The 22,884-nt window shown below is 71.7% G+C and overlaps 3 protein-coding genes across 4 annotated transcripts; 1 reads left to right on the top strand and 2 right to left on the bottom strand.

Annotated features, from left to right (window-relative positions):
* Positions 1-289: 289 nt before the first annotated feature.
* On the bottom strand, positions 290-11,798 carry MAP3K12 (mitogen-activated protein kinase kinase kinase 12). The gene is given in 15 exon segments (XM_053967474.1): positions 290-464; positions 707-771; positions 774-958; positions 1,065-1,135; positions 1,343-1,781; positions 2,246-2,383; positions 2,644-2,760; positions 2,970-3,079; positions 3,427-3,535; positions 3,841-3,999; positions 4,270-4,428; positions 5,882-6,073; positions 7,137-7,320; positions 8,870-9,206; positions 11,644-11,798. Coding segments are annotated over 14 exon segments (2,349 nt in total). The 5' UTR covers positions 9,198-9,206; positions 11,644-11,798; the 3' UTR covers positions 290-371.
* Positions 11,799-11,887: 89 nt separating this feature from the next.
* Positions 11,888-20,796, top strand: TARBP2 (TARBP2 subunit of RISC loading complex). Of its 2 annotated transcripts, XM_053967611.1 has the most exons (9): positions 13,039-13,126; positions 14,914-15,083; positions 16,484-16,583; positions 16,821-16,904; positions 16,997-17,069; positions 19,198-19,315; positions 19,384-19,511; positions 20,094-20,283; positions 20,387-20,796. In XM_053967611.1, the coding sequence occupies exons 1-9, from the start codon at positions 13,074-13,076 to the stop codon at positions 20,542-20,544; spliced, it is 1,074 nt and encodes a 357-aa protein (XP_053823586.1). In that variant the 5' UTR covers positions 13,039-13,073; the 3' UTR covers positions 20,545-20,796. The 2 variants fall into 2 exon arrangements, with proteins under 2 accessions (XP_053823587.1, XP_053823586.1); XM_053967612.1 differs by lacking the exons at positions 13,039-13,126; positions 20,094-20,283; positions 20,387-20,796 and adding exons at positions 11,888-12,102; positions 19,829-20,087 and having other exon boundaries at positions 19,384-19,548.
* A 168-nt stretch (positions 20,797-20,964) lies between these two features.
* On the bottom strand, positions 20,965-21,676 carry LOC128801429 (pro-FMRFamide-related neuropeptide FF-like). The gene is made up of 4 exons (XM_053967305.1): positions 21,578-21,676; positions 21,477-21,483; positions 21,337-21,394; positions 20,965-21,070 (listed from the first exon to the last, which is right to left on the bottom strand). Exons 1-4 carry the CDS (start codon positions 21,674-21,676, stop codon positions 20,965-20,967), a joined length of 270 nt encoding a protein of 89 aa, XP_053823280.1.
* Between the last annotated feature and the right edge of the window lie 1,208 nt (positions 21,677-22,884).

Genomic DNA, 22,884 nt, shown 5'->3' with positions numbered 1-22,884 from the left:
TTTGACCCTCCAGATGAATTTTTGGGGGATCTTTCCCACTTCCCTCCAAACTGGTCTGAAATGGGAACCCACTGTTGGTTCTGTTCCCTCTCTGCTCTCCCCCTGGCACCTACAGGAGTGACAAAACCCCCTCCCTGTCCCCGCCCCCCCATTTTCCCCCAGTCTGAACTGGGGGCGCAGCTCCCTCTGCCCGGGGGTGCTTTCAGCAGGACCTACACAAACACGGGGGGCCCGTGAGCCCCCCCTGCCCGCTTGTCCCCCCAGAGCCCCCCCAAGGCAGCAGCCGCAGTAGAGAGCGATAGATATTTATATAAATATTTGGGGCTGTACAAGTGAGGGAGTGCAGGGTGGGGGGCGTGGGGGCACGCAGGTCACAGGCCCGGGGGGGCTGTGGGCCGGGGGGGCCCCTCGCCGCTGCCTGAGTGGTCCAGCTCCGCGCTGTCACAGTCCGAGTCCTCGGAGACCTGGGGACACAAACGGGGCTGGAACATCCCCGGCCCCCCGTCCTGGGGGAAGGGACCCCCCCCTTCCCTTTGCCAATCCCGTCTGGGGGCTCGGGGACCCCCCCCCCCCCCCAATCCCACGGGGACCGCGCCCGGGGGTCCTGCGCACCCTCTTCCACGTGCTGACCCCAGCTGTGGGGCGCGGGGGACCCCCACCCCACGGTGACCGTCCCTGGGGGGGCGCCCCTGGCTGGGGGCATCACCTTGGTGGGGCTGAGCCCCCCGTGCCGGCGGCCGGGCCCGTCGGGCGGGGCCGCATCCAGCGGATCTCGGAGCCCTGGGACAGCAGGTCCTCGGAGCGGTCATCGGGACGCTCGTCCGTGTTGGTGCTGCCCACGTCGGGCGTGGCACTGTGCGACGGCTCGCTCGTGTGGCCCTCGTCGCCGTCGCCGTCCGAGAAGTTCTCCGAGCTGAAGGTCGACAGCGACTGGCGCTTGCTCATCCCCGGGGGCCACCTGGGGAGGGCCGGGGGGGGGCGCGGCGCTGAGCACACGGGGGTCCGAGCACCCCGGACCCCTCCAGGTGTCCCCAGGCACCCGCGGGGGGGGGGGTCGCACCCACCTCTGCCGCAGCGGCAGCTCCACCTCGCTGTCCACTTCACCCTCCTCCTCCTCCGACGAGACCCCCCGTTTCTGGGGCACAGGGAGGGGGTGCTGGGGTCCTCCTGACGCCCCTCGCTCCTGACCCGCCCCCCACCCCGCGAGGGACCCGGGAGTCCTGACACCCCCTCCCCGGAAGGAATCCATCCCCCCTCCCACTCCTGGGACGGCCCTGGGGTCTCCCCCCGTGTCCTCGCCCCCCCCTCCCCGCCAAAGGGACGCGGGGGTCTGGGGTCTCACCTGCCCGCGGGTGACGGCCGCCCGGTAGAGCAGAGCCGCGGGGGTGAGGTGCTGCCCGGCCCCCCCTTTGCCCCCCCGGCCGGCCCCGCTCTCCCGTTCGGGCTCCCCGGGAGTGGGGGGCTGCGGCGGGGGGGACCCTTGGGTGCCCGTCGCCCCCTCGGGTCCCGCATCGGGTACCGCGGCCGGGGGGGCACCCGCGGCCTCCAGGGTGCCCCCGAGGATGTCGGGGCTGGCGGCGGTGGCGGGGGGACCCCGGGGGGTTCCGGCCTCGGGTCCCGGCTCCCCGCAGCCCCCCCGGGGCCCCGCTTTGCGGTGGCGGCCCTTGGCCCGGCGGCTGCGCCCGGGGGACGGGGGGCCCTTGGGACACCCCGGCAGGGCCACCTGCGCCATGGCCGCGTCCAGCTTGGGCAGCAGCACCTCCGGCTTCAGGATGTCGGGGCTGGGCACGGCAGGGACACGGCAAGGGCTGTGGGTGGGGGTCCAGGCACCGCGACCCCTGGGATATCCACAGCCCCAGAGAACCCCCCTCCCTCCCAGGGACGCCGGTCCACAGCCCCAAAGAACCCCCCAAAGGACCCCGGACCCCCACTCCGAGGTCCCCAAGCATATCTCCCCTCAAGAACCCAGGCACCCCCAGTCCCCTAAACGACCCCAAATCCAGATCCCCAACATCTGCACACCCAGAGCATCACCCCCCTCCCCAGAGAGCCCAGACACCCCCACCCCAAAGAACGCCGTCCTCCCAGTCCCCTGAACGACCCCACACCCAGGTCCCCAGACCCCCCCCACCCTGCTGGACCCACACGTCCGTGTCCCCCCAACCCAAATCCCCAGCACCCCCGTTTTCCCCCCACCCCAAAGGCCCCAAGGTGCCCCAGCGAGGGACCCCAGCCCCCCGCTCACCGCTTGCCGTGGGGCGAGAGCTTCTGGGGGACGTTGCGCTTCTTGATGAGGGTCTCGACGGCGTTGCCGTGCAGGAGCCCCCGCGGCACCCGCGGCTTGAAGAGCCCGGGGTAGCGCTTCTCCAGCGCCTGCTCCCGCCTGCCACGGGCCACGCGTGGGCACCCGTGCCCCTGCCCGTGGCAAGCGGGGCCTGGGGAGTGGCCACGGCCGGGGGGGGAGCGGCCGTGGCCGTGGAGGAGTGGCCACGGCGTCAGGGATAACCACGGAGGGGACAAAGGGCTGGCCACGGCCACGGAGGGACCGTGGGATGGGCAAGAGGGTGCTGGGGGGGGCTGCGTGGGGGTGTTCTTTGGGGGGGCTGCTTTTGGGGGTGCTGTCTGGGGGTGCTGCCCACCCACCTGAGCAGCTCCTTCTCCTTGAGCTCCAGCTGCAGCATGAGGGCGCTCAGCTCCATGTAGAGGTTGTTGGCGCGCTCCAGTTTCCGCTCGTAGTGCTCCCGGATGTCCAGCGCGTGCCTGGGGACACGCGTGGCGTCAGGACACGGAGCCCGGGGACACCCGCGGCACCGGCCAGGGGACAGGGACAGCCATCTCCCGGCCCCGCAGCAGGGAGAGTGACCCGCAGCGCTCCCTGTGCCCCACCAGCCCCTGGTGCCCCCCCAGCCCCTGGTGCCCCCCCCACCCGTCCCTTCCCAGTGCTCCCAGTGCTCCCAGCACGGCCCCACCGCAGCTCCTCGCGCCGGCGGTTGATCAGCTCCTCCTCCAGCCGGTGCAGACACGTCCCCTCCGACTTGATCTTCTCGAAGTGCAGCTTCACCTCCTCCCGCCACTCGGCCTGCGGCACAGGGACAGCGCCGCCGCTGCCACCGGGCTCCGGCCACCACCGGGCTCCGGCCACCACCGGGCTCCGGCCACCACCGGGCTTCGGCCACCCCGGGCTCCGGCCACCACCGGGCTCCAGCCACGGGGCTTCGGCCACCCCGGGCTCCGGCCACCCCGGGCTCCGGCCACCACCGGGCTCCGGCCACCACCGGGCTTCGGCCACGGGGCTCCGGCCACCACCGGGCTGCAGCCACCCCGCCCATCCAGGGCACCGGCGGTACCGGGCACTGCGGGCACTGCCCAGCTGGGCCCCTGTGGTGTACTGGAGGCAGGGGGTCCCGGGCTGCTGGGGTCGGGTACCTGGGATTTGAAGTAGGTCTCCTGGGGGGTGGACAGGACGTCAGCCGAGGCGATGTCGAGGTGCAGCAGGATCTGGCGGAAGGACGGCCGGTTCCGGGGTTTGCTGTTCCTGGGGGAAGGACACGGCACTCAGGGTGGGCTGGGGGGGTCCTGGAGGTGCTGCGGGGTCTGGGAGGTCTCAGGGGGGTTCCGGGGGTGCTGGGGGGTCCTGAAGGTTCTGGGGACCAGGGGCAGAGAAGGGTGCACAGGACACAGGGGGGGCACCACTACAGCCAGGGGTCCCCCCTGCCCTGCCCACGGGGGCAGGTCCCTCGTGCTGGCCCCGTGGCCCCGTGTGTGGGGGGGTCCCTCGTGCCACGGGTGCCCACAGAGCGTCCCCAGGGTGTCCCTCGGGGTGTCCCCATGGGCACTCACCAGCACTGGCGCAGCAGCACCTTGAAGCCATCGGGGCAGCTGGAGGGCACGGGCAGGTGGAGGCTGTTGCTGCCCACGCCCCAGATTATGGCCGACGAGTCCACGTCCTTGTAGGGGATCTCGCCCGTCAGCAGCTCCCACAGCACCACCCCGAAGGACCTGCGGGCACCCGCGGCCCCCGTCACCCACGGCGGCCTCCTGCTGTCCCCTCACCGCTACCCGCTCTGGCGTCCCCAGTGTCCCCAGCCCCTGCAGTCCCTGATGTCCCCTGGCCCTGCCACGTCACTCCCAGTATCCCCAGTGTCCCCGTCTCTGGTCCCCCCCGTGTCCTTGGCGTCCCCACAGTGTCTCCTGTCCCCACTGCCTGCCACTGCTGTGTCCCCCGTGCCAGCACGGCTGGCAGTGTCCCCGCTGTCCCTGGAGCCTCACCAGATGTCCACCTTCTCGGAGACGGGCTCGTTGCGGATGACCTCGGGGGCCATCCAGGCCACGGTGCCGGCAAAGGACATCTTGGTGCTCTTGTCGATGAGCTCCTTGGAGGTGCCGAAGTCCGAGATCTTCACCACGTCGTCGTAGGTGATGAGCATGCTGGGGACACGCGCTCAGCGCCGCGCCAAGGACACGCCAACGGCACGGGCACGGCAGCGCCGCGGGCATGCAACTGCTGCGAGCACCGTGGCGTCACGGCACGGCACCGGCGGGGACAGCCGGCACGGGCAGGGGACAGCAGTGACACGGACAGGGCAGGGGACAGCTGGCATGGGCAGGGGACAGCGGTGACACGGACAGGGGACAGCCAGCATGGGCAGGGGACAGTGGTGACACGGGCAGGGCAGGGGACAGATGGCATGGACAGGGGACAGCGGTGACACAGACAGGGCAGGGGACAGCTGGCATGGACAGGGGACAGCGGTGACACAGACAGGGCAGGGGACAGCTGGCATGGACAGGGGACAGCGGTGACACGGACAGGGCAGGGGACAGCTGGCATGGGCAGGGGACAGCGGTGACACGGACAGGGCAGGGGACAGCGGCGACACAGACAGGGGACAGCCAGCATGGGCAGGGGACAGTGGTGACACGGGCAGGGCAGGGGACAGCTGGCATGGACAGGGGACAGCGGTGACACAGACGGGACAGCCAGCATGGACAGGGCAGGGGACACTGGTAACATGAACAGGGGACAGCGGTGACATGGACAGGGGACAGTGATGACACAGACAGGGCAGGGGACAGCAGTGACACGGACAGGGGACAGCCAGCACGGACAGGGGACATCACTGACATGGACAGGGCAGGGGACAGTGATGACACAGACAGGGGACAGCAGTGACACGGGGGATAGCACTGACACAGGGCAGGGGACAGCGGTGACACAGACAGGACAGGGGACAGCACTGACAGGGACAGGGGACAGCCAGCACGGACAGGGGACAGCACTGACAAGGACACAGAATGGGACAACACCAACACGGACACGGCACCGGCGGGGGACACCAATTAGATGGGACAACGCCAACATGGACATTGCCCTGCCATGGGACACCACCAGCGTGGACACGGCACCAACGTGGGACACCACCATGGACACGGCACCGGCACGGCCGTGGTTCCGAAATGGACGCGGCGCTGCCACGGGCACAACGCTGCCATGGCACAGCCCCGCCGTGGGACACGCCAAGGACGTGGCCCCGCCACGGACATGCAGTGCCGTGAGCGTGGTCCTGCTGAGGGGACGCCACCACCACGTGCACGGCGCGGCCACCACCATGAGCACGGCACTGCCACGGGCATGAAGCCACCAGGAGTGGCACTGCCAGGGCCACACAACTCGTGGACACGCACCGGCACGGGCACAGCACCAGGAGGGACACGGCACTGCCAAGGACACGGACACGGCACCACCGAGGACATGGCACCGCGAGGACACGGCACCACCGAGGACATGGCACCACCGAGGACATGGCACCGCCGTGCCAGGCACCCTCCCCATGCACAGCCCCAGGCCCGGGGGCTGCGCCGAGCCCCGTCCCCGGCTCACTTGGGCGACTTGAGGTCCCGGTGGATGATCTTGTGCAGGTGCAGGTAGTTCATGCCGCCGGCGATGCCCATGGACCAGTCGACCAGCAGGGACGGCGTGACCTTGCGGCCGGCGCGCAGCACCTCGTAGAGCTGCCCCTGGGCGCAGAACTCCATGATGATGCAGTAACAGGGGGCCTGGGTGCACACGCCCCTGCGGGCACAGCGGCACCTCAGCGCCCGCCGGGGGCCACCGGGGCCACCGCTCTACCCGGGACACCCCACAGGGCGCCCGGGCCTCGGTGGCCATGCCCGGAGTGCTCGCCGGGTCCTGCCCGCCTCGGTCTGTGCCGTGCCGTGCCATGCCGTGCCGTGCTGTGCCGTGCTGGGGGTCCCCATGCCCGTAGCGTGTCCATGTCCATGCCATGTCCATGCCATGTCCATGCCGTGCCCATGCCGTGTCCATGCTGTGTCCATGCTGTGTCCATTCCATTCCCATGCCATATCCATGCTGTGCCCATGCCATGTTCATGCCATGTCCATGCCATGTCCATGCTGTGTCCATTCCATTCCCATGCCATGCCCATGCCGTGCCAATGCCATGTCCATGCCATGCCCATGCCGTGTCCATGCCATGTTCATGCCGTGTTCATGCCGTGTTCATGCCATGTCCATGCCGTGCCCATGCCATGCCCATGCCGTGTCCATGCCATGTTCATGCCATGTTCATGTCATGTCCATGCCATGTCCATCCCGTGTCCATTCCATTCCCATGCCATGCCCATGCCATGTCCATGCCATGTCCATCCCGTGTCCATTCCATTCCCATTCCATTCCCATGCCATGCCCATGCCGTGTCCATGCCATGTCCATGCTGTGCCCATGTTCCAGCATGCTCCATGCCCCATGCCATGCCCATGCCCCATTCCTGCAGTGTTCCCCCTGCCCGCGCTGTCCCCCTGCCCACAGTGTCCCCCTGCCCGTGCTGTCCCCCTGCCCGCGCTGTCCCCCTGCCCACGGTGTCCCCCTGCCCATGCTGTCCCCCTGCCTGCGCTGTCCCCCTGCCCGTGCTGTCCCTGTGCCCGCGCTGTCCCCCTGCCCACGGTGTCCCCTTGCCCACGCTGTCCCTGTGCCCGCGCTGTCCCCCTGCCCGTGCTGTCCCCCTGCCCACAGTGTCCCCCTGCCCGCGCTGTCCCCCTGCCCGCGCTGTCCCCCTGCCCACGCTGTCCCCCTGCCCGTGCTGTCCCCGTGCCCCGGTGCCGGCAGCCCCCGCTCACTTGAAGGTGATGATGTTGGGGTGCTTGAGCTTGCGCAGGTGTTTGATGTCGGTCTCCTTGAGGTCCCGCACCTTCTTCACGGCCACCTCCTCGCCGTGGAAGCGGCCCAGGAACACGGCGCCCTGCGCCCCGCTGCCCACCCACTGCAGGTCCAGGATCTCCTCGAACGGCACCTCCCAGGGGTCTGCGGGCACGCGTGGGCATGGCACCCACAGCCAGCAGGACCCCCACCCCCGGCACCCACAGCCAGCAGGACCCCCAGCATTGGCACCCACAGCCAGCAGGACCCCCACCCCCGGCACCCACAGCCAGCAGGACCCCCACCCCCGGCACCCACAGCCACCAGGACCCCCAGCATTGGCACCCACAGCCAGCAGGACCCCCACCCCCGGCACCCACAGCCACCAGGACCCCCAGCATTGGCACCCACAGCCAGCAGGACCCCCAGCATTGGCACCCACAGCCCAGCAGGACCCCCACCCATGGCACCCACAGCCCAGCAGGACCCCCAGCATTGGCACCCACAGCCAGCAGGACCCCCACCCCCGGCACCCACAGCCACCAGGACCCCCAGCATTGGCACCCACAGCCCAGCAGGACCCCCAGCATTGGCACCCACAGCCCAGCAGGACCCCCAGCATTGGCACCCACAGCCACCAGGATCCCCACCACCAGCACCCACAGCCCAGCAGGACCCCCAGCATTGGCACCCACAGCCCACCAGGACCCCCAGCATTGGCACCCACAGCCCAGCAGGACCCCCAGCATTGGCACCCACAGCCCAGCAGGACCCCCACCCACAGCACCCACAGCCCAGCAGGACCCCCAGCATTGGCACCCACAGCCCACCAGGACCCCCAGCATTGGCACCCACAGCCACCAGGACCCCCAGCATTGGCACCCACAGCCGCCAGGACCCCCAGCATTGGCACCCACAGCCCAGCAGGACCCCCAGCATTGGCACCCACAGCCGTCAGGACCCCCACCCACAGCACCCACAGCCGTCAGGACCCCCAGCATTGGCACCCACAGCCCAGCAGGACCCCCAGCATTGGCACCCACAGCCCAGCAGGACCCCCACCCATGGCACCCACAGCCCAGCAGGACCCCCACCCACAGCACCCACAGCCCACCAGGACCCCCAGCATTGGCACCCACAGCCACCAGGATCCCCACCACCAGCACCCACAGCCCAGCAGGACCCCCAGCATTGGCACCCACAGCCGCCAGGACCCCCAGCATTGGCACCCACAGCCCAGCAGGACCCCCAGCATTGGCACCCACAGCCGTCAGGACCCCCAGCCACAGCACCCACAGCCCGAGAGCACCCAGGGAGCCCTGGAGCCCCCCCAGCACCCCCATCCCCAGGGTGCCCCTGGTGTACCCCCAGCCATGGCACACCCACACCCCTGCTTTTCCCCCTCACCCCTGCTTTTGCCCTTCACCCCCTCTTTGCTCCTCACGTCCTCCTTCGTCCCTGTCCCCCCCTTTACCCCCTTGGACCCTGCTCTGAAGCTCCTTTACCCCTTCACCCCCCTTTAACCCTTTCCTCCCTTCTTTACCCTTTCCCTACTTCCCCCCGTGCCCCCCATGCCCCCCGTGCCCCCCATGCCCCCTGTGCCCCTCACACCCCCCGTGCCCCCCGTGCCCCTCACACCCCCCGTGCCCCCCGTGCCCCCTGTGCCCCTCACACCCCCCGTGCCCCCCGTGCCCCCCGCGCCCCCGCCGCTCACCCTCGGGGGGGTGTTTGTGCTCGGCCGCGTAGGCTTTGCCGATCATGGTCCACACGGGCTTCAGGCACCCGAAGAGCCCCTCCAGGAAGCCGCCCCCGGCCTGGCAGCGCAGGTGGGCGGCATCGGCCGCCAGCGGCCCCGCGGCCTCGGGGCCGAGCTCGGGGGGCCGGGACCCCCCCCGGCGGGGCCAGGCCTCGGGGGGGGCGCTGGGGGCGGGCAGGACATCGCGCAGGACGCACTGCGTGGGGGTCAGCTCCTGCTCGGGGGTCCCGTCCGACGGCAGCGCCAGCGACGGCGACGGAGTGCGGGTCTCGTGCAGGCAGGCCATGGCCGGGGCCTGGGGGCGAGCGGTCAGTGGGGCACGGACACCCCGGAACGGGGGCGAGCGGTCAGCCCGGAACGGGGGCGAGCGGTCAGCGGGGCATGGACACCCCGGAACGGGGGCGAGCGGTCAGTGGGGCACGGACACCCCAAACCGGGGGCGAGCGGTCAGTGGGGCACGGACACCCCAAACCGGGGGCGAGCGGTCAGTGGGGCACGGACACCCCAAACCGGGGGCGAGCGGTCAGCCCGGAACGGGGGCGAGCGGTCAGTGGGGCACGGACACCCCGGAACGGGGGCGAGCGGTCAGCGGGGCACGGACACCCCAAACCGGGGGTGAGCGGTCAGTGGGGCACGGACACCCCAAACTGGGGGCGAACGGCCAGTGGGGCACGGACACCCCGGAACGGGGGCGAGCGGTCAGCGGGGCACGGACACCCCGGAACGGGGGCGAGCGGTCAGTGGGGCACGGACACCCCGGAACGGGGGCGAGCGGTCAGTGGGGCACGGACACCCCAAACCGGGGGCGAGCGGTCAGCGGGGCACGGACACCCCAAACCGGGGGTGAGTGGTCAGTGGGGCACGGACACCCCAAACCGGGGGTGAGCGGTCAGTGGGGCACGGACACCCCAAACTGGGGGCGAGCGGTCAGTGGGGCACGGACACCCCGGAACGGGGGCGAGCGGTCAGTGGGGCACGGACACCCCAAACTGGGGGCGAGCGGTCAGTGGGGCACGGACACCCCAAACTGGGGGCGAGCGGTCAGTGGGGCACGGACACCCCAAACTGGGGGCGAGCGGTCAGTGGGGCACGGACACCCCAAACTGGGGGCGAGCGGTCAGTGGGGCACGGACACCCCAAACCGGGGGCGAGCGGGTCAGTGGGGCACGGACACCCCGGAACGGGGGCGAGCGGTCAGTGGGGCACGGACACCCCAAACTGGGGGCGAGCGGTCAGTGGGGCACGGACACCCCAAACTGGGGGCGAGCGGTCAGTGGGGCACGGACACCCCAAACTGGGGGCGAGCGGTCAGTGGGGCACGGACACCCCAAACTGGGGGCGAGCGGTCAGTGGGGCACGGACACCCCAAACCGGGGGCGAGCGGTCAGCGGGGCACGGACACCCCGGAACGGGGGCGAGCGGTCAGTGGGGCACGGACACCCCAAACCGGGGGCGAGCGGTCAGTGGGGCACGGACACCCCGGAACGGGGGCGAGCGGTCAGTGGGGCACGGACACCCCGGAACGGGGGCGAGCGGTCAGTGGGGCACGGACACCCCGGAACGGGGGCGAGCGGTCAGTGGGGCACGGACACCCCAAACCGGGGGTGAGCGGTCAGTGGGGCACGGACACCCCCGGAGGTGGGGTTGAGCCCCACACACGCGTGTGCCCCCCCCCCCCGTGCCCACGGGACCCCCCAAACACGCGTGTGACCCCTTTGCACCCGCGCGTGTCCCCCCCGCGCGCCCCCCAAAGCGCCCCCGAGCGCGCGCGCCAGGTCACCCGCGGCCACGCGCCAACGGCCCGGGGTAAACTGAGGCACGAGGGGGTTCCCCCCCGCCCCCGGGCCGGGGGACAGTTGCCATGGCAACAGCGCGCCCGGCGATGATGTCATCACTAAAATTGGGGGGGGGTTGGGCCGCGGGGGCGGCGGGGGAGGGGCTGAGCGTCACCCCGAGGGACCCGCGGGGGAGGGGGACGCGACCCGCCCCGCCAGGTGTCGCGCGTGTCCCCCCGCGGCGACATCACGTCACACGGTGACGTCATCCCGGTGAGGGATGGAGCCTCTCCCCCCTCCCCACCCCCGGGGAAACTGAGGCAGAAGCGGGGGGCCGCGACCCGGGGTGGGGGGGTGGGGGGTGGCTCGGGACAAAGCGGGGGCGGGGGGGGGGGCGTCACTCGCGACATGCGACAGCGCCGGGCGCATGTCGCGACAGCGCAGTGCGGGAGGAGGGGAGCGGGGGGCGAAACAGCGCCCCCCGGCGGCGCGTCGTGTCGGGACACGGAGCCCTGTCGCGACATGGGGAGGGTGCGGGGGACGCGGCGTGACGGGGGCGGGGAGGAGCGGGGGGGGGGGGGCACGCGGGCACGCGCAGGGACGCGCGGGCACGCGCCTGCCGCCGGTGGCGCGCGCGCGTATAAGAGGTCACGAGCGCGTGCACGGCCCGGGGGGGGGAGGGCGGGGGTCGCGGGCGCGTGCAAGGGGGGGGGTCCTGCGCGTGCACGAGCCCGCGCGCGTCCCCTCCCCTCCCCCACCCCCCCCCCCCCCCCCCCCGCGGCCGAGGGGGGAGGGGAGGGCGCGGCCCCCCCGGGCCCGGGGGGCTCCGGCGATGGGGGGGGGGGGCATGAGCCCCCCCCGGGCCCGCCGCCCCCTCCCCCATCCCGGCGCATCCCCGGCCCTGCCCCCTCCCCCCCCCCCATCCCGGCGCATCCCCCCCCGAGCCGGTGCCGGTACCTGGGGGGGCTCCGGGCCCCTCGCCCGGGGATGCCGGCGATGCCGGGGGGGTCCCGGGGGGTCCCGGTGCCGGGGGGGTCTCGGCGGTGCCGGTGCTGGCGGGGCTGGGCCCGGCGGGCGGGGCCGGTACCGGGGCCGGGGCCGCGGTCGGGGCGAGCGGCGAGAACGGCCCCGCCCGACGGGAACGGCCCCGCCCCGGCCCCGCCCCGCGCACCGGAGAGACCGGCACGGGCACCGGGAGCCCCCCCGGCAGCGCCCCGGGACCCCGATGCTGCACCGGGACCCCCCCGATTCCGCACCGGAACCCCGGTACCGCACCGGGAACCGCCGCACCGGGAGAGACCGGCACCGGGACCCCCCGATACCGCACCGGAACCCCCACTCGGCAGGGACCGGCACCGGGAAGCCCCGCACCGCACAGACCGGCACCGGATCGGCCTCTGCGACACCGGGACCCCGGTACGGCACCGGGAGAGAGCGGCGCAGGCAGCGGTACCGCCGTGGTGCCGCACCGGGACCCCGATTCTGCACCAGGACCCCGATACTGCACCGGGACCACCCCCCGGTACCGGAGAGGCCGGCGCGGGCACCGGGACCGGGACCGGGACCTGCCGTAGTCAGCACCGGGACTCCAGCACCGGCCCCACCGGTGTCCCCGTGACCCCGCCGACCCCGGCAGCGGCACCGCCCGGCCCACACGGGCCACCGGTGCCATCCCAGTGCTCCCGGTGCCATCCCAGTGCTCCCAGTACGGGTGTCGCAGTGATCCCAGTGCTCCCAGTACGGGTGTCCCTTTGATCCCAGTGCTCCCAGTACGGGTGTCCCTTTGATCCCAGTGCTCCCAGTACGGGTGTCGCAGTGATCCCAGTGCTCCCAGTACGGGTGTCCCTTTGATCCCAGTGCTCCCAGTACGGGTGTCCCTTAATTCCCAGTGCTCCCAGTACGGGTGTCGCAGTGATCCCAGTGCTCCCAGTACGGGTGTCCCTTAATTCCCAGTGCTTCCAGTACGGGTGTCCCTTTGATCCCAGTGCTCCCAGTCTTATTCCAGCGTTCCCAGTGCGGGTGTCCCTCCGTCCCCAGTGCTCCCGGTGTGGTCCCAGCGCTCCCTCTCTGGCCAGCGCCACCTCTGCCCCACTGTCCCCATTGTCCCCATTGTCCCCTAACCCCTCACGGGGGAAACTGAGGCAGGACCCCCTGCCCGCCCCTCCAGCGCCACGTGACCCGCGCTTCCCGCCTCCTCCGCGCTCCCGCCCTCCCCTTGGCGCGGGGGGTTCTGGGACGCGTAGTCCGCCGGGAGGGGGCCGGCGGCGGCTGCGCGCGCCGCAGGCCGCGCCGGGCGGACTACGCTTCCCAGAGCCCCCCGCGCGGCGCGGCGCTCCCGTGATGCCGCGCGCCCCCTGGCGGCGCGGGCGGCGGCCGGAGCGGCGGGGATGAGCGAGGAGGGGGCGGGCGGGGCCCGGCGGAGCGGCGGCGCCTTCCCCAGGTACCGGGACCCCCGGCGGCCCCCGGCACCGCCCGGCAGCGCCCGGGGCTCCCCGGGGCTCCCCGGCACCGCCACAGCCCTGGCGGCGGCGGCGGCGGCGGGCGGGGGGAGGGGGCGGCCTAGGCCGGGGCCGGGCGCGGGGGCGGGGAGGGGGAGGGGGGACGGCGCCGTCCCCGCGGGCTGCGGCGGTGGCACCCCTGTGCCCGTGTCCCCGGCTGGCAGCGGCACCCCTGTCCCCGTGTCCCCGGGTGGCAGCAGCATTCCTGTCCCCGTGTCCCCGGCCGTGCCACCCGTGTCCCCGGGTGGCAGTGGCGCCCCTGTCCCCGTGTCCCCGCGCTCTGTGGCAGTGCCATCGCTGTCCCCGCGCTGTGTTTCGATGCCACCGCTGTCCCCGCGCTCTGTGGCAGTGCCATCGCTGTCCCCGCGCTGTGTTTCGATGCCACCGCTGTCCCCGCGCTCTGTGGCAGTGCCATCGCTGTCCCCGCGCTCTGTTTCGATGCCATCGCTGTCCCCGCGCTGTGCCGGGGCTCCGTCCCTGTCCCCGTGTCCCCACGTCACGCACAAATGCCGCCCCGTGTCCCCGCACTCCACGGCAGTGCCCCCCCCCCCGTCCCCGTGTCCCCGTGCCGTGCGGTGGTGCCACCCCTTCCCCCGTGTCCCCGGTGCTGCCACCCCCATCCTCGTGTCCCAGTGCCCTGTGGCACTGCCACCCGTGTCCCCCCCGTGCCCTGGTGACAGCCCTGCCCCCAGCCTGCAGCAGATGCCACCCCTGTGCCCGTGTCCCTGCAGTGCCATGTCCCCTGACCCAGGGTCGGTGACAGCCGTGTCCCCACGCTCCCGTGCCCTGGTGGGTGCCAGCCGTGTCCCTGTGTCCCCACACTGCCATGTCCCTGTCCCTGTGGGTGCCACCTGTGCCCATGTGTCCCTGTCGTGCCCCGGCGGGTGCCAGCTGTGTCCCTGTCACTGTGTCCCCACACTCCCGTGTCCCTCTGGGTGCCAGCTGTGTCCCTGTCCCGTCCCTGTCCCTGTCCCTGTCCCAGCCGTGTCCCTGTCCCTGTGGGTGCCAGCTGTGTCCCTGTCCCGTCCCTGTCCCTGTCCCAGCCGTGTCCCTGTCTCTGCGGGTGCCAGCCGTGTCCCTGTCCCAGCTGTGTCCCTGTCCCTGTCTCTGCGGGTGCCAGCCGTGCCCCTGTCCCTGTCCCTGTCCCTGTCTCTGCGGGTGCCAGCCGTGTCCCTGTCCCTGTCCCAGCCGTGTCCCTGTCCCTGTCCCTGTCCCAGCCGTGTCCCTGTCCCTGTGGGTGCCTGCCGTGTCCCTGTCCCCACCGTGTCCCTGTCCCTGTCCCTGTCCCTGCGGGTGCCAGCTGTGTCCCTGTCCCTGTCTCTGCGGGTCCCAGCCGTGTCCCTGTCCCTGTCCCAGCCGTGTCCCTGTCCCTGTCCCAGCTGTGTCCCTGTCCCTGTCCCTGCGGGTCCCAGCCGTGTCCCTGTCCCTGTCCCAGCCGTGTCCCTGTCCCTGTCCCAGCTGTGTCCCTGTCCCTGTCCCTGTGGGTGCCAGCCGTGTCCCTGTCCCTGTCCCAGCCGTGTCCCTGTCCCCGCCGTGTCCCTGTCCCTGTCTCTGCGGGTGCCAGCCGTGTCCCTGTCCCTGTCCCAGCCATGTCCCTGTCCCCACCGTGTCCCTGTCCCTGTCCCTGCGGGTGCCAGCCGTGTCCCTGTCCACACCGTGTCCCTGTCCCTGTCCCTGTCCCTGTCCCTGTCCCTGTCCCTGCGGGTGCCAGCCGTGTCCCCGTTGCCAGCCTGGAGCAGATGGTGGCCGCCAGCCCCGGGAAGACGCCCATCAGCCTGCTGCAGGAGTATGGCACGCGCCTAGGACGGACCCCCGGCTACGACCTGCTCAAGGCCGAGGGCCAGGCCCACCAGCCCAACTTCACCTTCCGCGTCACCCTCGGGGACATCAGCTGCACCGGTGGGACCCCCGGCCCCCTGGACCCCCTGGGGACCCCCACAGCCAGACTGGGCCACCCCTGTCCCTCCTGTCCCCTTGGGGACATCCCCAGCACCGCTGGGACCCCAAAACCCCCAGGGACCCTCACACCTGGCCTGGGCCACCCCTGTCCCTCCTGTCCCCTTGGGGACATCCCCAGAACCGCTGGGACCCCAAAACCCCCAGGGACCCCCACAGCCAGCCTGGGCCACCCCTGTCCCTCCTGTCCCCTTGGGGACATCAGCTGCTCCAGTGGGACCCCAAAACCCCCAGGGACCCCCCTGGAGACCCCCACAGCTGGCCTGGGCCACCCCTGTCCCTCCTGTCCCCTTGGGGACATCCCCGGCACCGCTGGGACCCCAAAACCCCCAGGGACCCTCACACCTGGCCTGGGCCACCCCTGTCCCTCCTGTCCCCTTGGGGACATCCTTGAAAACACTGGGACCCCAAAACCCCCAGGGACCCCCACAGCCGGCCTGGGCCACCCCTGTCCCTCCTGTCCCCTTGGGAACATCCCTGGAAATGCTGGGACCCCAAAACCCCCAGGGACCCCCTGGGGACCCTCACAACTGGCCTGGGCTACCCCTGTCCCTGCTGTCCCCTTGGGAACATCAGCTGCTCCTCTGGGACCCCAAACTCCCCAGAGACCCCCCCTGGGGACCCCCACAGCCGGCCTGGGCCACCCCTGTCCCTCCTGTCCCCTTGGGGACATCAGCTGCTCCTCTGGGACCCCGAACTCCCCAGGGACCCCCTGGGGACCCTCACAACTGGCCTGGGCTACCCCTGTCCCTGCTGTCCCCTTGGGGACATCAGCTGCTCCAGTGGGACCCCAAAACACCCAGGGACCCCCCTGGGGACCCCCACAGCCAGCCTGGGCCACCCCTGTCCCTCCTGTCCCCTTGGGAACATCCTCAGAACCGCTGGGACCCCAAAACCCCTGGGGACCCCCAGGGACCCTCACAGCCGGCCTGGGCCACCCCTGTCCCTCCTGTCCCCTTGGGGACATCCCCGGCACCGCTGGGACCCCAAAACCCCCAGGGACCCTCACACCTGGCCTGGGCCACCCCTGTCCCTCCTGTCCCCTTGGGGACATCCCCGGCACCGCTGGGACCCCAAAACCCCCAGGAGCCCCTGTGCCCCTCGGGGACCCCCGTGTCCCCCCTGTGTCCCCTTGGGTGCTGGGGAGGGACCCCAAAGCCCCCCTGGGGACATCACCTGCACCAGGGGACCCCAGACCCCTGTCCCCCGGTGGGGACCCCCCTGTTTGCCCCCACACTTTGGGACGGGGCCGGCGAGGGGGACGCCCTGGTGTCCCTGGTGCCGGGGCGGTGGGGAGGGGTCCCCGGTGTCCCCCGCCGCCCCTGAGCCCCCGTGTCCCCCAGGGCAGGGGCCCAGCAAGAAGGCGGCGAAGCACAAGGCGGCCGAGGTGGCCCTGAGGCTGCTCAGAGGGGGGGGGGCCATGCTGGAGCCCCTGGAGCACAGGTGGGGGCTGGGGGAGGGGGGGGGGCACTGAGGGGTGTCCGGGGGGGACCCAGGGGTGGGGGGCACCCGGTTTGGGGGGCTCTGTGTGGAGGGAGGGTGCCCAGAGGGGGCTTTGGGATCCTGCGGGGTTTGAGGGCTCTGCTGAGCTCCGGTGGGTTTTTTTTTGGGGGGGGGGGGGTGTCTGGGGGTCCCCATAAGGCCTGAGGGGGGCGGCTCTGACCCCTCCCCTCCCCCCAGCTCTGCTTTCCCCCCGGAGCCCCCGGCAGAGCCCGGCCCCGCCGCGCCCCCCCCGGCCCCCGCCGCGCCCCCATCCTCGCCCAGGTAAGGGGGGGCCGCCGTGTCCCCGCCTCCCAAACCCCCCAAACCCCCCCCCCGGCCCCTCTGGGCCCCCCCCTGACCCCTGTGCCCCACAGGGGCGCTCCCCTGGAGATGAAGACGCCGGTGTCCCCCCCCCAGTCCGAGTGTAACCCCGTGGGGGCTCTGCAGGTGGGTGACACCGGGGGGGGACACGAGGGGACCCCAGAGCCCCTCCCCGCCCCGGGCTGGGGGTGACGACCTGGCCGGGCTGGGGGGGACCTTCCCCGTTTGTGGGGTGGGGGGAACACGATGGCATTTGGTGTGGGGGGGGTCTTCCTCCTTTTTGGGACAGTTACTCCTGTTCTGGGCACAGCTGCCTCCATTTTGGGGCTGCTTATCCCCATTTAGGGACACTTAATCCCCTTTTGGGGCTGCTTATCCCCATTTAGGGACACTTAATCCCCTTTTGGGGCTGCTTATCCCCATTTAGGGACACTTAATCCCCTTTTGGGGCTGCTTATCCCCATTTAGGGACACTTAATCCCCCTTTGGGGCTGGTTGTCCATGTTTAGGGACAGTTATTCTGCTTTTGGGGCTGCTTATCCCCATTTAGGGACAGTTATTCCTGCTTTGGGCTGCTTATTCCTCTTTTGGGGACAGTTATGCCTGTTTTGGGGGTGGTTATCCCCATTTTGAGGACAATTATCCCCATTTTAGGGCCATTATCGCCATTTTGCAGCCATTATCCCCATCTTGGTGCCGGTTATCCCCGTTTTGGGGCCGGTTATCCCCATTTTGGGGCTGGTTATCCCCGTTTTGGGCCAGTTATTTCCATTTTGGTGCCGGTTATCCCTGTTTTGGGGCTGCTTATCCCCATTTTGTGCCAGTTATCCCTGTTTTGGAGCCCGTTACCCCCTTGTGGGTCCACTGATGGCAGCTTGGGGCTGTCCCCACGCAGGTGGCCGTGTCCTGTTGTGGGTGGCCGTGTCCCCTCACAGCAGCCATGTCCCCTCACAGTGTTCGTATCCCCTCACGGTGGCCCTGTCCCCTGACGGGGTGGCCGTGTCCCCTCACGGTGTTCGTGTCCCCTCATGGTGGCCATATCCCCTCACGGTGTCCGTGTCCCCTCACGTGGCCCTGTCCCCTCACGGGGTGGCCATGTCCCCTCATGGTGGCCCTGTCCCCTCACAGTGTCCGTGTCCCCTCACGTGTCCGTGTCCCCTCACGGTGTTTGTGTCCCCTCACAGTGTCCGTGTCCCCTCACGTTGTTCGTGTCCCCTCACGTGGCCCTGTCCCCTCACGTGGCCATGTCCCCTCACAGTGTTTGTGTCCCCTCACGTGGCCGTGTCCCCTCACGGTGTCCCTGTCCCTGTCCCCTCATGTGGCCGTGTCCCCTCATGTGACCGTGTCCCCTCACGGTGTTCGTGTCCCCTCACAGTGGCCATATCCCCTCACGGTGTTTGTGTCCCCTCACGTGTCCCTGTCTCCTCACGTGTCCGTGTCCCCTCACGGTGTCCGTGTCCCCTCACGTGGCCGTGTCCCCTCACGGTGTCCATGTCCCCTCACGTGGCCCTGTCCCCTCACGGGGTGGCCATGTCCCCTCATGGTGTTCATGTCCCCTCACGGTGTCCCTGTCCCCTCATGGTGGCCGTGTCCCCTCACGGTGTTCATGTCCCCTCACGTGGCCATGTCCCCTCACGGTGTTTGTGTCCCCTCACGTGGCCGTGTCCCCTCACGTGGCCGTGTCCCCTCACGTGGCCGTGTCCCCTCACGGTGTTTGTGTCCCCTCACGGGGTGGCCATGTCCCCTCACGTGTCCGTGTCCCCTCATGGTGTCTGTGTCCCCTCACGTGTCCGTGTCCCCTCACGGGGTGTCCGTGTCCCCTCACGGTGTCCCTGTCCCCTCACGTGGCCGTGTCCCCTCATGGTGTCCCTGTCCCCTCATGGTGGCCGTGTCCCCTCACGGGGTGGCCGTATCCCCTCACGGGGTGGCCGTGTCCCCTCACAGTGTCCGTGTCCCCTCACGTGGCCGTGTCCCCTCACGTGTCCGTGTCCCCTCACGTGGCCGTGTCCCCTCACGGTGTCCGTGTCCCCTCACGGTGTTTGTGTCCCCTCACGTGTCCGTGTCCCCTCACGTGTCCGTGTCCCCTCATGTGTCCCTGTCCCCTCACGTGTCCGTGTCCCCTCACGGTGTTTGTGTCCCCTCACGTGTCCCTGTCCCCTCACGTGTCCGTGTCCCCTCACGGTGTCCGTGTCCCCTCACGTGTCCGTGTCCCCTCACGTGGCCGTGTCCCCTCACGTGGCCGTGTCCCCGGCAGGAGCTGGTGGTGCAGAAGGGCTGGCGCCTGCCCGAGTACACGGTGACGCAGGAGTCGGGGCCGGCGCACCGCAAGGAGTTCACCATGACGTGCCGCGTGGAGAGATTCGTGGAGATCGGTGAGGGGCCGGCCCGGGGGCTCCCGGGGGGTCCCGGGGGGCCCCGGCTCACCCCGACCCCTCCCCAGGCAGCGGCACCTCCAAGAAGCTGGCCAAGCGCAACGCGGCCGCCAAGATGCTGGTGCGCATCCACAACGTGCCCATGGAGCCGCGCGACGGCAGCGAGGCCGAGGGCGAGGAGGACCAGTTCAACATGGTACTGGGGGCACTGGGAGGGACACGGGCACCCCGGGGTCACCCAGAGCCACCCCAGGGTCACCCAGAGCCGACCCAGAGTCACCCAGACTCACCCCAGAGTTACCCCAGAGTCACTCAGTCACCCAGAATCAACCAGAGCCAACCCAGAGCCATCTTGGAGTCACCCAGAGCCACCCCAGAGTCACCCCAGAGCCACCCCAGAGTCACCCAGAGCCACCCCAGAGTCACCCCAGAGTCACTCAGTCACCCAGAGCCACCCCAGAGTCACCCCAGAGTCACCCCAGAGTCACTCAGTCACCCAGAGCCACCCCAGAGTCACCCCAGAGCCACCCCAGGGTCACCCAGAGCCACTCTAGAGCCACCCCAGAGTCACCCAGGGTCACCCAGAGCCACCCCAGAGCCACCCTGCGTGCCCCTGTGTGCCCTGCCCAGGCCGTGGGGCGGGCACCCTCTGGGTTTGGGCTTGTGGGTGGCCCCGGGGGTGTCCCGCCGTTCCCGGGGGGGTTCCCACACCTCGAGGGGGCCGGGCCGGACCCCGGGGGCCGGGCAGGACCCCGAGCGCCCCGTGCCCCCTCCCCAGACGTGCCCCCGGCTGGAGGGGCTGCGGGGCCGCGCCCCCGGCTGCACCTGGGACTCCCTGCGCAACTCCGCGGGCGAGAAGCTGGGCCAGCTGCGGAGCCGGGGGGGCAACCCCGCGCCGGGGGGGGCCTGCGCGCTCCTGCAGGAGCTCTCGGAGGAGCAGAGCTTCGCCATCAGCTACCTCGACATCGGTGAGCCCCGGGCGCCCCCCGGCCCCCGCCCCGGCCCCCGCGGCCCCGCGGGTGCCGCGGCTCGCCCCGGGGCTGCCGTGGGGTGACCCCGCTGTGCCCCCAGACGCGCTGAGCCTCAGCGGGCTGCACCAGTGCCTGGTGGAGCTGTCCACGCAGCCGACCACGGTGTGCCACGGATCCGCCCCGTCCCGCGACGGCGCCCGCGCCCAGGCGGCCCGCAACGCGCTGCAGTACCTGCGCATCATGGCCGGGGGCAAGTGAGCCCCGCCCGGGGCGAGCGAGCCCCCCGCGGGGCAACCGAGCCCTGCCCGGGGCGAGCGAGCCCCGCCCGGGGCAAGCGAGCCCCTCCCGGCCCGTGCCCCTCGAGCCGCCGGGCAGCGCTCGGTGCTCTGGACGCTGCGGGCGGATGGACAGACGGACCTCAGGGCCCGGGGTCCCCCTCCGGCCTGGAGCCCGCTCTGGAGGGTCCCCGGGTGCCAGCGGCCCCCCAGAATAAAGCTGGGGGGGTTTGTACTCCCCGTGTCGGCGTCTGCTTGGGGCCGGGGGGGCGGAAAAGGGGCAGGAGCCGCGTCCCCCCCCCCCGCCGGGGCGGAAGCAGAGCGAGGGCTCGGGGTGGGGTCACCGCTTTATTGGGGGGCGCACGGAGCCGCCGGGGGGGCTCGGGCCGGGCCGGGCTCGGGGTCAGCGGCGGCGGCCGAAGCGCTGCGGGGTCGCCATGGTCCAGAACGGGGCCGCCGGGGGGTCCCAGCTGCGGGCGCTGAGCCGGGCCTGGGGCCCCCAGCCCGACCTGCGGGGGGACACGGCACCGTTGGTCCGCACCGGGGACAGACAGAGGGACAGGGATGGGTGGGACGGACGGACGGACGGATGGGAATGCGCTGAACACGGGCACTCCGTGGGGACCCCCATCCCCACGCCTGACCCTTCTCTCGGGTCCCCCCAAAGGACCCACGTTCCTCCCCGCCTCTGCGTCCCCGCGCTGTCCCCAAAGCCCCCCGACCCCATCCCTCGGTGCCCCCCAGACCCCACAGCCGGGCCCCCGTCCCCGCTCACCTCTGCGGCGGCGGAGCCCCGGGGGCGCGGCCGGGGCGCCGCAGGGACCGGAGCAGCGCTCCCAGGGCAGCGGCAGCGGCGGGGGGCGGCCCCGGGGGGGCGGCGGCGGCGGCCTGAGGCGGGGGAGGACCGGGGCTCACAGCGGTCCTGGAACCGGAGAGCGACCCCCCGACCCCAAGCCCGAGCATCCCCCCACAAACCGGACCCCCCGCTCCGACGGCGCGGCCGGGCCGGGGCTCACCGGGGCCGGGCCGGGGGTCCCGGGACAGGCGCGGGCGGAGCGCGGGGTCCCGGCCAGCAGCAGCAGCAGCAGCAGGAGCAGCACCGGGCGCCCCGCCATCGCCCCCGCCATCGCCGCCGCCCCGCCGCCGCCGCCTCTTATAGCCGGGCCGGGCCGGGGGGTCCCGGGGGAGCGGGGGGCGGCGGGAGCTGCCCCGGCCCCGCCGCCGTTAATGAAACCCATTTAGCAGCCGCGACAGCCGCCCCCGGGGACGGACAGACGGATGGACGGACGGGGAAGCCTCGCACCTCCCGCCCCGGCCGGGCCCCGCAACCGGCACCGCCGGGGCTGCGGAGCGAGACCCCCGGACCCCCGTCCTGCACCGGCACCGCACGAGGCCAGGAGCCCCTGAGACGGGGACCCCTCCCCTGTCCCCCAGGCAGCCCATCCCCCCCCACACCGGGACCCCTCCCCTGTCCCCCAACCAGCCCATCCCCCCACACCGGGACCCCTCCCCTGTCCCCCAACCAGCCCATCCCCCCACACCGGGACCCCTCCCCTGTCCCCCTACCAGCCCATCCCCCCACACCGGGACCCCTCCCCTGTCCCCCTACCAGCCATCCCCCCCACACCGGGACCCCTCCCCTGTCCCCCAACCAGCCCATCCCCCCCCCCCCCCCCCACACCGGGACCCCCCCGCCCCCTCCCCGCGTCTCGCTGTCGCCACCCGGTGGCCGCTGCGCGCTCCTGCAGCCCCGACGGCGCGGCCGCGGCTGCCCCCGACCCCAAACCAGCCGAAATCGCCCCAAAAAACGCACCCGAGGGCGCCCCTGGACACTGCGGTGTCCCCACAAGCAGCTCCTCCGCCCGGGAGGCGCGACAGTCCCACGCCGTCCCGGGTCCAGCCGGTGCCACCCGCACCGTGACCCCCCCGGGACGCCCAGGGGTGTCCGTGGGACAAAGTGACACCGGGGTGTCCCCATCCCTCACCCCCCCAAAGGGCAGCAGCCGGCGGCTCCTGGGTAATATTTTAATGTTATATTTGCAGCATAAATAAAAGGCACGTTACATGTTTGGTATGACACGGCCGAGGGCAGGGGGAGGCTGGGACGTGTCCCCCGGGTCCCCCCGCGGCCCCGGGCCCCGCGGCGGCTGTGAGGACCCGCTCACAGGAGCCCGGGCGGGGCGGGGGTCCCTCGGGGGCTGCGGGGGTCGGGTCAGACCCGCGGCGGCCGATCTACGATATATGGGTGCGTATACGCGTCGATATGGACTGATAAGATACTACACAGGTACTCGGGGGGGTCCTTTTTTGGCTTCTTCCATTA

Source organism: Vidua chalybeata, chromosome 30, assembly GCF_026979565.1.
Source record: "Vidua chalybeata isolate OUT-0048 chromosome 30, bVidCha1 merged haplotype, whole genome shotgun sequence".
NCBI classification, from domain to species: domain Eukaryota; kingdom Metazoa; phylum Chordata; class Aves; order Passeriformes; family Viduidae; genus Vidua; species Vidua chalybeata.
Note: the sequence above shows the minus strand (reverse complement) of the source record. Positions and strands in the feature narration are given on the sequence as shown.

Coding starts and splice junctions, on each gene's coding strand:
- TARBP2 (XM_053967611.1), top strand. CDS start 13,074: ATGAGCGAGGAGGGGGCGGGCGGGGCCCGGCGGAGCGGCGGCGCCTTC. Junction 13,127..14,913: donor AGCGGCGGCGCCTTCCCCAG/GTACCGGGACCC, acceptor CCCCGTTGCCAG/CCTGGAGCAGATGGTGGCCG. Junction 16,905..16,996: donor GCGCCCCCATCCTCGCCCAG/GTAAGGGGGGGC, acceptor TGTGCCCCACAG/GGGCGCTCCCCTGGAGATGA.
- LOC128801429 (XM_053967305.1), bottom strand. CDS start 21,676: ATGGCGGGGCGCCCGGTGCTGCTCCTGCTGCTGCTGCTGCTGCTGGCC. Junction 21,071..21,336: donor GGGGCTCCGCCGCCGCAGAG/GTGAGCGGGGAC, acceptor GTCCCCCCGCAG/GTCGGGCTGGGGGCCCCAGG.